Below are 12,358 nucleotides of genomic sequence, written 5' to 3' on the forward strand. Positions count from 1 at the left end.
TAGTATCTTGTTTCTTCTATTGGACTGTTTGATATGATGTTAGCTGCCTACGATTTTTATGCACATGTATTGAATATAGTGTTAGCTGTGTAATTCACGCCTTGTGGTGCTTAAAGTTTAGGTAAGTCTATCTTATTGTAATTGTATTAATCCAAATTATTCCAAAAAGGAGGAAGTTATATGTTAGGCTGTGTATATTTTTGTTCTTTTCTTTTGGCATATCAGTTTTATGCTTTGTTATAGCATTAATCAGTGTTGCTAATTAGAAATTAGAAACAAATCCCTAAATAATTATGAGGATCAAAAGTTACAAAGCTAGCTGATCCGGCAAACATTGTATTAGGTATCAGGGCTCCTTTTAAGAGCCTCAAAGCAGGATCTTGAGTAGTTGTCATTTCAGAAATTTCGTTAGCGCGATTCAGGCCTTGTACCATGAAACCGTTTTCAGAAGAATGCTGCGTCCTACTCAAGCAAACGTGAAATGACGTTGTTAGAGCAGGGCGCGGCATTCTCGTCCGATTGTTTGAGTCTCAAAACGGTTTCGTAGTAGACCTACTTGATTGTGCTTTGCTTGATACATTACAGCATTATTTCGGTTATTCATTGGAGTATCTACTTTAATATTGTAAATGCGAAAGTTTGTTACCTCTTTACGCCCGAACCGCAAAACCGAGTTTGCTGAAATTTAGCATGTAGATACTTTGAGTCCCAGGAAAGGACATAGGATACATTTTTATATCGGAAAACTATACGGTTCCCACGCAATAAACTAATTATGACGCAATGGAGTTGCGGGCGTCATCTAGTGAACAATAATTAAAAAACAAAATATTATATTGGCCTATTCCTCATTTTCAACTATCTAACTAAAATAATTCTATAGCAATCGATGATTCTATTAAAATTACCAAATACAAGGAAAGTCCAAGAGTCCAAGTTCGAGGTTAAAAATCCCATAATTTTTGCAAACCATCGCAGGTTAAATCTGGGGGCAAGTCTAGAGAAATGGCACGGCCGTACCAGTATAGTCTGTATACGTTTCTCGAACCGGTCCGCGGCTTTTTACCTCCTCTATTCTTCGATGTTAACAAAGCTAGGATCTTAATTTTCGGTTATTATAGGCTCACTGCCAAGTCACTATAACAATTATAAAATAAAGAAAACTTTTGATACAGACACTAACGAAATGTTGATTTAAAATTACAAAATAAATTGAAGACTTTTGAAGCTTGAATGTAATGTGAAAACTTTTTACGATAGTCTTGGCTCCCCTTTTAACAGTTTATATTTTTGCTAGGATAATATTATAAAACTATGCGTTCCAATCGAGATCAAGGAAAAAGTATAAATACTAAATGTTAAATGCCAAGGTGTCTTGCTAACCTTGTTAAAAACAAGAGTTATATAATTTTTATCACAATAAAATAAAATATTTCCGTAAACTGTATAATGTTTCACCTCCGGTTTCCTGTTTTTTTTTACACTTCTTTTTGGCTAATGTCATAAAATTAAAGAATCAACATAGTATTTTGACAGTAGTTTATCTATTCAACAAAGTTGTTGAATAGATGAACTACTGCGAAAAACTCTCGGAAACCGGAGATAAGTCCCATCGATATCACTAAGAGACGAATATTAATTACTTAACTGTAATTTTGACCTAAGCCCCATACATTGTCTGTCAAACTCTTCATTAAATTGAAGTTGAATCATCATTAAAATGAGTGCGGCCGTTAGACATCTAAGATTTTATGATGAACTAGCTTATATCACAGCCAAACAAAGATCCCCTATTTGAATATGGATACTATACGTGGGAGAGCCATGCTTCGGCACGAATGGGCCGGCTCGACCGGAGAAATACCACGTTCTCACAGAAAACCGGCGTTGTTTCCGAGTTGGCTCCGGTCTTGACGCGTCTTTTTCGGCTCTCCTATTCCACTGGCATCGTCCCGGCTTCCTGGAAGACAGCCTTGGTGCACCCGATCCCCAAAAAAGGTGATCGCTCAAATCCTTCCAACTACAGACCAATCGCTATAACCTCTCTCTTCTCGAAGATAATGGAATCCATTATCAATAGCCAGCTTCTTCGATACTTGGACGGCCAGGGATTGCTAAGCGACAAACAATACGGGTTCCGTAAGGGTCGCTCGGCTGGTGATCTCTTGGCATACCTGACTCATCGTTGGGCTCAGGCAATTGAGTCGAAGGGAGAGGCATTGGCTGTTAGTTTGGACATTGCGAAGGCCTTCGATCGGGTTTGGCATAAAGCGCTGCTATCAAAGCTTCCATCATACGGGCTACCCGAGAAATTATGTAAGTGGGTCACTAGTTTCTTAGCAGACAGAAGCATAAAGGTCGTAGTTGACGGCGAATGCTCGGAAACTCAGTCTGTTAATGCTGGTGTCCCTCAGGGCTGTGTGCTATCGCCTACTCTATTCATACTGCATATCAATGACATGTTACAAACCAAAGGCATTCATTGCTATGCGGATGATAGTACAGGTGATGCTGTATATACCAGCTCCCCTAATATTTCTCGGCAAAATGTCACTGAGAGTCGAAACGAACTTGTGTCTAAGGTGGAGAATTCATTGGAGAAGGTCTCTGAATGGGGTAGACGTAACTTAGTCCAATTCAACCCCGCCAAGACACAAGTCTGCGCGTTCACCACTAAAAAGTCACCAATGGTCGTTTATCCTCGTTTCGAGGGCACATCTTTAACCATCTCCCCTAGCATTGAGATACTTGGCGTCAACATATCGAGCGAAGTCCAGTTCCGATATCATCTTGAGGGTAAGGCCAAATTAGCCTCAAAGAAGCTTGGCGTTCTTAACAGAGCGAGACAGTACTTCAGTCCGGACCAACGCCTACAACTCTATAAGGCGCAGGTTCGGCCTCATATGGAATATTGTTCTCATCTCTGGGCAGGGGCGCCAAAATACCAACTGCTCCCTCTGGATCGTATCCAACGAAGGGCTGCTCGAATTGTTGACTGCCATAGTGTTTCAAACAGCTTGGACCCCCTGGAATTACGCCGAGATGTTGCTTCACTCTGCATCCTCTATCGGTTGTATCACGGGGAGTGCTCTGAGGAATTGTTCGGAATCATACCACCTGCAACTTTTCGCTATCGTCCCACGCGAAAAACATACCATCCTCATCACCTTGATGAGTGGCAGTCTTCCACAGTGCGTTTTTCGCGTAACTTTCTGCCGCGCACTGTAAAACTCTGGAATGGGCTGTCACCAGCAGTATTTCCGGACCGATACGACCTGCAAACCTTCAAGAAAAGAGCGTATACCCTCTTAAAAGGCCGGCAACGCACCTGCAGCTCTTCTGATGTTGCAAGTGTCCATGGGCGACGGTAGTTGCTTACCATCAGGTGACCCGTTTGCTCGTTTGCCCCCTTATTTAATAAAAAAAAAAAAAAAAAAAAAAAAAAGTGAAACAGCGCTTGCGCTGTGTTTCGCCGAGTGAGTGAGTTTACCGGAGGCCCAATTCCCTTCCCTATCCTCCCCTTTTCCCTTCCCTTCCCTACCCTCCCCTATTATCCTATTCCCTCTTAAAAGGCCGGAAACGCACCTGCAGCTCTTCTGATGCTGCGAGTGTCCATGGGCGACGGAAGTTGGTTTCCATCAGGTGAACCGTTTGCTCGTTTGCCCCCTTATTTCATTAAAAAAATGGAATCTTTTAATAGTTTAAACTTCAGTTATGATGGAATGTTCATCGAGCCCGCTAGTACACCCTCATTAAAATGAATATAATATTTTTTCTGTTTCATGCTTCAGACCAGAACAGATGGCGGTGTCCGCACAGGTAGTAGTGCTCGGTGTGTTGCTGCTCCCCCATCACCACCCACCAGCAGCCGCCGCTTACGATCCTCGCCCCGACAACGGCGTGTCCGCTGGCCTGGTCCCCAATTGTGAGTACAGGTTTCTGTCACGAGAGGCCTTAACATTGCCATAGACTATAGTTTTTGTCTTAAAGTGGCATTTTATTTGAATTTTTGTCGGTCGGTCGTGGTTATAGCCGCGGTAAAGATCGGAACGGTACCTTTAGTTTACCTCTATTATTTATATATATATTTATATATATATTATAGTTTCTATTCTTTCGCATTTCTACTGTCATGGCCATGCCAAGGCCGCAGGGACCCGATTTTCAAGCTTCGGAAGTCGGACGTTTCGATAGCAGGTCGGCTCGCGGGTGAGAGCATGTGCCGAGTGAGATAACCTACGATCGAAATGTCAAATGCCGACACTTGAGAATCGGACCCAGACTTGAAAAATAAAACTTCCTCTTAATTAATATTCGTAGGAGTACTTGTATAATTACAGTCTTAAGGCTTACCTAAGCTAAAATAATCACGAGGAGATGTACATTTAAACTAATTATCTATATTTTCAATTTTATATTGAAATAATATTTTGTCTAAAGACTGTCGTGTCTCAAGAGAGCGACTCGTTAACAGTATCTTGTTAATTCAATACATAAACAAAAAACTACGTCAAATATCCGGTTCTATAATAAAATACGTACATAAAATAATAATTATTGAATATCCAGTGTCAATTGAAAACCCGGCCTCAGAACCAGTTCAAGTTATTTTCGTCGAAGTCCTTATTGTTATAAGGTTAATTATTAATTATTACGAGTATGATTTAACCTCTCTAAAAATGTACTTATTAGTGGGTTGAACCAACTTACTCTATAACTTTAACTACAATGAAAAATGTCAAATCTTTGGTTAAAGTAAAAAATGGACGCCATATTTAACCATAACCTTGAGCTTGGCAATGCTTTGAATGAACGTGGCGAAAAAAGGAACTAACGCTATCATCATACAAAAACGCCATTTTTGACAGTTCTCCTTTACCAGCAGCGCCCCCGCCCACGTTCATTTCAAGCCTTGTCAGACCATCTGTCATCTGTCAAATTATGTGGTCAAAGTTAAGGTTAAAGTTAAAGTTAGCTTTAAATATAACCATAACTTTAACTTTAACCACGCCTCTGGCAACCCATTACCCAACCTAAGTTAGGTGGGTGTAAGTGATTCAACAAATTATTCGAAATAATGAAGCAATAATTATTTACTACCAAAACAAGTGTGACGTCTCTTTGTGTTTTAAAATTCGTTCCGATTCACGATATTTCAAATTCCAATTTTAATTTTAGAGGTTTCGGTAGAGGTGAAAACATTACAATGTGCTTTTTTTGAAGTTTTTTTTACGTATGCGTAAAGTCCTTTTATTCAAACAATAATCTAAAGTGCCAAAGCACTCAGCAGCATTTCCAAACCATAGCTACCTACAAACCTCGAGACCGTATTCACTCTTAGGCCGGAAACGCACTTACAACTCTTGTGAAGTTGCGAGTGTCCATTGGCGAATGGCGACAGGCAACAGTATTCGTTTCCATCCGTTTGCTAGTTTTATCCAAACTAATATTATAAATTCAAAAGTGTACTTACTATATCTGTCTGTTACCTCTTCACGGTCAAACCTTTTAACTGATTTTGCTGGGTATGGGGATACTTTGGGCCCCGCCTTCTAAGGTCATAGGACATAGGATACTGTTACGTGCTAGGGTTCGAGGATTTGGAGAGAAAGACCTGGTGACTCTCTTGAAGACTTTATTAACACAACACTAGGTGACAACACTTAGCACTAAGTCCAAACACTAATCACTAGGTCCAATCACTAAGCACTATCACTGTCCTAGGTCGTAGCCAAGTCGCAGGTTTCACTGGTTCACTCACTATTGATCACTTGTTGTCGCCTCGAAGATCGCTCAGATGGAACTGACTCGCCGGGTCTGCCTGCGGCTTTTTATATGGCGAGACGAATTCCAGAAAGTTCCCGATTCACGTAAACAAGTAAACAACCGTGGGAACTTTCTAGGAGGCTCGAGCATGTACCACAATAAACGTTAACAACTAAACACGTAAACAAACATTGGACCTTTCTAGAAAGTTCGAGTATGTACTTGCGCACCTCATGCCATCTAGTATTGAGTAGGGGATTTATGTTGCCTGTGCTCCCTCGGTAAGTTTCGCTGGTTTGTCGCTAGATGGCACCACATGTCCGTATACCATGTACCGTAACAATACTTTCTATCCCGGAAAATGTACGATTCCCGCGGTAATTATATTTGGGCGCAACAGATTTGCAGCAGGTGTCATGAAGTTTATATCTGTATTATATATAAATATTTATTAGATAAAGATCAGAACGACACCTTCAGTTTATCTCCACAGTTTATCTAAACTTTCGTATTTCTACTGTGGCTATGCTAGGGCTACAGGGAAGGTTTTTAATAGGATAAAAGTGATACGAAGTTCAACGGGTCACCTAGTGAAAATAAAAATTTCAGGTCCAGGAGTAACGAAGAACGCGACACTGAAAGCGGCGAGCCGGCCGCTGATGCAGATCGTGGTGCACAGGCTGATCGACGGCCGCGTCGACAGGACAGCCCTGCCCCTCGCCACCGCACACGACGCCATTGCCAGGAACAAATATTTAGGTACAATTCTTTTTTTTATGAAATAAGGGGGCAAACGGGTCACCTGATGGAAAGCAACTTCGGTCGCCCATGGACACTCGCAGCATCAGAAGAGCTGCAAGTGCGTTGCCAGCCTTTTAAGAGGGAACAGTGTATTAGGGGAGGGAAGGGAAGGGAATAGGGGAGGGTAGGGAAGGAAATAGGGTAGGGGATTGGGTCTCCAGTAAACTCACTCACTCGGCGAAACACAGCGCAAGCGCTGTTTCACGCCGGCTTTCTGTCAGAGCATGGTATTTCTCCGGTCGAGCCGGGCCGGCTTTCGTACCGAAGCATGGCTCTCCCACGTATAAACACAGTTTAATGTTTATTTCGCTTAGCACTATGTTTGATCTAAGCCTGCAGGCTTAGCATGGCTACCATAGAAACTAAGAAAGGTTTATTCATACGGTAAAGAAGACAAAGTGATTAATAAAAGTGATTGAGTAACAAGGAAATCTGTCAGCATAGATAAAAATAAACAATAAACATATACCGGATATTTGTCAGTTTGTTCGCAAAAACTGTCAACCGAAATTCCGGGATCCCGCATGCATTTTGCGGTACTAATCTCGGTTGGAAAAGCGGGATCCCGCTGGAGTAGCGGGATTATAAAGAAGCGTGGTTCTTATTTCACGTGTAACTCTGCGAGTGGTGGCGCGTAGACTGGCTATTGGCTAAAGAACTATTTCGAGAATCGAGTCGTTAATGCCTCCGTGCTCCAGTGGTTTAGAACGTGGCACTCGGAGGTCGTGACTTTCCGCGATTGGAAACATGTTATTTACAAGTTTGGTTGGCATAATGGAGGCTGATCACCTGATTGTCTGACAAGTAAGATGATCGATGATGGGCATGTGAAAAGTCGGTCCAGTGCCTGATCTTTCGCCAGTCGTGTCGGTCGTCTATCCCACTTGGTTATGAGAGTAAATTAATAGAAAGTGCTCTTGTGTACTGCGCACACACCTGGGCACTATAAAAAATACTACTGCGTACCTGATAAATATGCATAGTATTCACCTTTGATATTTTTTTTATTCAATAATCCATACTAATATTATAAATGCGAAAGTGTTTCTGTCTGTCTGTCTGTTACCTCTTTACGCCTAAACGGCTTAACCGATTGGACTGAAATTTGGTACAGAGATACTTTGAGCCCCAGGAAAGGACATAGGATACTTTTTATCCTGGAAAAATGTACGGTTCCCACGCGATAAACTAATTTTGGCACAACGTAGTTGGGGGCGTCATCTAGTATAATATATATCAAAGACTTTTAAAACCTATCCTTACCGCGTTTAAAATATACTCTCAAAAATATATTTAAAAGATATTAAATCTTCAAAAACTGCCAAAATATCATCAACAACTTTGATTTTTATTCTACTTTGCGTTTCAGACTTTAGCAGGAAGACGATGGTGTATACTGGGGGTTACCTGGACAACACTATCTGGCCGCATTCCCTGGCGCTGGCCAACTCGTACGCGCGTCGAGGATACAACGTGCTAGCCGTGGAAACCTTTTACTTCTTCACTTATATCTATCCCAAGTGAGTTGATCAAGAGCTTGTGAGGCTTAGAATTGTGTCTGCTTTTTAGGGTTCCGTACCCAAAGGGTAAAAACGGGACCCTATTACTAAGACTTCGATGTCTATCCGTCTGTCCGTCTGTCCGTCTATCTCCAGGCTGTAACTTAAGAACCACTATAGCTAGACATAATATTTAAAGGGGGCTCCTATACAACAAACGTGATTTTTTTTCTATTTTTTGCTCGATATCAATAACGGCCAATGGCCATACATAGGCACTTGAAATATTCACGAAATACTCAGTTGTATTTGTACTTTAATAATTAATAATAAAATTTAAATAAATTAAATAATTAAGGGGGGCTCCTATACAAAAAACACAATTTTCAGCCTATTTTTGCTCTATTGTTGTACGGAACCCTTCGTGCGCGCTGTCGTAATATAATTCTGTATCCCTTCCAGGGCCGTTCGCGTGTCTCGAGAGATTGGAATACAGCTCGGTGATTTCCTGGCGAAGCTGGCCGAGCAGGGTCTAGAAGCTAAAAGGCTGGAGATGGTGGGGGTGAGCCTCGGGGCGCATACTGCCGGTTACGCCGCCAAGCGCCTGCGCGCCGCTACTGGTAGCCGCCCGCACCGCATCACCGGCCTCGACCCAGCCGGGCCGTGCTTCCGAGCACTACCGCCCCACGAGAAGCTTCAACCGACCGACGCGCACCGAGTCGACGTCGTCCACACCAATATCGACGGCTTCGGCATCGCCGAGCGCCTCGGCCACGTCGACTTCTACGCCAACGGCGGCGAGTTCCAGCCCAGCGATATCCCCTACATCCCCTGCTTGGTCCTCTGCAGCCACATCCGCGCCATCATCTACTTTTTCATGGCCCTCGACAATCCCAAGAAGTTTATTGGTATGCAGTGCGACTCCATCCAGGACGCCCGATTCGCCAAATGCTACGGCAGCCCGGTAACCAACTATCTGGGCTTGGAGACTAACTTCAATAGAACTGGAATTTTCTACCTACCCACCCACAATGAGTTTCCGTATTATAGAAGCAAGGAGGGCCTGAATAAGGAGAATGAAATTTACAGTGAGGTGTCAAAGCGTATAAATAGTGATGACGTCTTTGAAGCATGAGAGGATTTTCTAAGTATAAATGAATCTAGTCTTCAATATTCAATATTATGTGTTTAGTAAGTTCGGCACGTAATCAACCGAGAGGATTATTTAAATTATTTTATTTATTAGATATAGTTTATTCTCAATTTTTGTTTAGTAGTAGTAGTACATCTTAATTCTTAAGTACCCAAAGGGTAAAAACGTGACCCTATTACTAAGACTTCGATGTCTGTCTGTCCGTCCGTCTGTCTGTCCGTCTGTCTGTCTCCAGGCTATATCTCAAGAACCGTTATAGCTAGATTTCTCAGATCAGCTGATATAGTTAGGTACGACCTAATTATATCAGCTGTTGCCGCTATAACCACAATACCTACTAAAAACAAAATAAAAATAATATTATTTAAGGGTGGCTCTCATACAAGAATCGTGATTTTTTTGGCCTTTCTTGCTCGTAATCAATAATGGTAACAGCTAGGAACTTGGAATGTTCATGTTTTATACTTTATTAATAATGATATTTAAATAAAATAAAATAATTAAGTTTTACCCAAGTTTTGTTGATTACAGAACCCTATCGGAACCCTAACGAGCTGATTTTTGTAAATTGATAGGTTATTAGTTATACAGGGTATAACAAAAATAAGTGATAATACTTATTTTTGTTACACACTGTATAATTTTGTCCTACAAATAAAAGAGTCCATATTTTAGGACCATCAATTATTCAAAGTATGAAATCCTTTCTATCTCTGTTAGCACTTTCAAGATTTATCGCACATAAAATATTGTTTGTCTTATCCGTAGAGAAATATAATACACGGGTCGTGAGTCGTGACCCCCTCCCTCCCTTCGGACCGCGCCTGTGCTAGTAGGTACCTAATCAAAAAAATTTGTTCTACGCGATTTAGGAATTAATGAGCAAACGAAGTTGCAGTTTTGTAACCAAAATACCTAAGTATATGCCTTAAAGTTTGTAAGGGATTTTTTGTAAGTAATATTAATTATTAGCTTAATTAATATTACAAAAATTAATTAATTAATTAATTACTAGCGACCCGCCCCGGCTTCGCATCGAGTAAAGTAAAATATATAGCCACTGAAAAAATGATTAAAATCGATTCAGCAGTTTTGACTTGCATTCATTACAACCCGTGGCCCGCATTGGTCGGTACCGCAGCAAAAGCTACGTCCCGCAATTTTTAAAATATCTGTAATATTATCTTCGAAAATATTCATTTACTTATAATTTTATATCATACTAGCTGTCCCGGTGAACTTCGTGTCACTTACAAAACCTTCCCTGGACTTCTACGAATATTTTAAGACTAAAATTAGCCCAATCCGTTCAGCCGTTCTCGAGTTTTGCGCTTAGCAACACATGCAGCGACTCATTTTTAAAAGATTATTATTCTGCCAAGGGCCAAATAGATCTACATTAAATCAACAATGTAAATACATTAATAATATAATACAGTAATAACTTAAATAAGTTATTTAGGTACTTAATTGGATAAGGATTAATGCTGTATTTATTTAAACTAGAGATCGCCCAATGGTTGAAATTCGACCTTAGTTTCAACGACATTAGGACTACTACGTTTAATTTGTAACAAAAAATTGACTTTACCATTTTTTTTTTCAACTCTCGTCTCCGGGACTCAAATGATCTCAGACTGGCCGTATAAGCATTGTCTAGTGCTAATAGTTTCAAAGATTCAATAAAAGAAACTATAATCCATATTGTCAACTTGTTGTCAACAGACTTCAACCATAATTAATAAAAGAGTATAATTCGTATGCATAGGTTTGTCACTCAAAAATCTATCTTCTTCTTGAGTGTGCGTATTAATGTAGTGTGTGTAATGTTTTATTTGTTAAAAAAATGTATGATAAAAGCATAGTTTTAAAATAATATTAGCTCGATGCACTCCTTCACCATATAAACTATAACTGTGCAAAATTTCATTCACCTACGTTTCCGCATTTTTTGTCAAAAGGGCTACAAACTTTTTCGCTTGCGTATTAATATATAGAGATTGCTTTGGAAATAAGCCATTATATTTAGTCGTAAAAAGAAAATGACAAAAAATGTTATTGTGGGATATCCATAAGATATAGACAATAGACATACCTACCTAATATGCCATCGCGGAGTTTTCTCAAGACCTTTTCAATTGATAAATCTCGTAGGGTTAAGCCTGCGTTTGCAATGTAAGCGGAAAAAATTGTAATTATTTACATCACATTAGAAATAATAATAATAATTAATAACAGTATTTCTCCACTATTTAATGGATGTTATTATACGTCTTATAACCTTGAACCTCTTGAATCACTCTATCTATTAAAGAAAACCGCATCAAAATCCGTTGCGTTATGCGTAGCTTTAGAGATTTAAGGAGTGAGCACACTAAGACGGGCCGTGCCGGGGTTCATCGCAAAAATCCGCCTCCATACAATTTGTATGGAAGCGGATGCGCGTATCGCACACTGTGTCGGGGCGCAGCGGATTTCCGCTTCCATACAAATTGTATGGAGGCGGATTTTTGCGATAAGCCCCGGCATGCTGAGCCCCGGCACGGCCCGTCTCAGTGTGCTCACTCCTTAAAGGTAACAAAGGGACATGAGGGAAAAAAGCGACTTTGTTTTATAATAATACTAGCGACCCGCCCCGGCGTCGCAAGGGTATAAAATATTAATCAACGCCCATAGAACACAACCAAAATTACTGGATAGGTGAGGATAAAGAAAAACTTAAGGATGTAACAGAAATGACATTCGAAAAAATAGGACTAGATCTGCTTAAAAAAGTAATGGCTAAAACTCATAACTGGAAAGCTGCAGGCTCCGACAATATACATAATTTTTGGTATAAAAAACTTACTTGCACTCGTGAGCTTTTAAAACAACATATTAACACATTCATAAAATCACCTGATAAAATGCCACACTTTATAACCCAAGGAATAACCTATATGCTACCTAAAGACCAGAAATATACAGAAAACCCAGCCAAATATCGTCCTATTACATGCCTCCAGAACATCTATAAAATAATCACATCATGCATAAGCGAATCTATATACAAACACACACAAGATCACAACATCTCAGCCGAAGAACAAAAAGGCTGTCGTTAACATAGTCAGGGGTGCAAAGAACAGCTTACAATATA

The 12,358-nt window shown here is 40.4% G+C and overlaps 1 protein-coding gene across 1 annotated transcript; it reads left to right on the forward strand.

Moving 5' to 3' along the window:
• The first annotated feature begins 82 nt into the window (after nucleotides 1–82).
• LOC121728623 (lipase member H-B-like) lies at nucleotides 83–9,271 on the forward strand. Its single transcript, XM_042116823.1, has 5 exons — nucleotides 83–121; nucleotides 3,792–3,925; nucleotides 6,376–6,525; nucleotides 7,937–8,087; nucleotides 8,529–9,271. The coding sequence occupies exons 2-5, from the start codon at nucleotides 3,802–3,804 to the stop codon at nucleotides 9,199–9,201; spliced, it is 1,098 nt and encodes a 365-aa protein (XP_041972757.1). The 5' UTR covers nucleotides 83–121; nucleotides 3,792–3,801; the 3' UTR covers nucleotides 9,202–9,271.
• Nucleotides 9,272–12,358: the final 3,087 nt, after the last annotated feature.

Source organism: Aricia agestis, chromosome 7, assembly GCF_905147365.1.
Source record: "Aricia agestis chromosome 7, ilAriAges1.1, whole genome shotgun sequence".
Classification (NCBI taxonomy): Eukaryota; Metazoa; Arthropoda; class Insecta; order Lepidoptera; family Lycaenidae; genus Aricia; species Aricia agestis.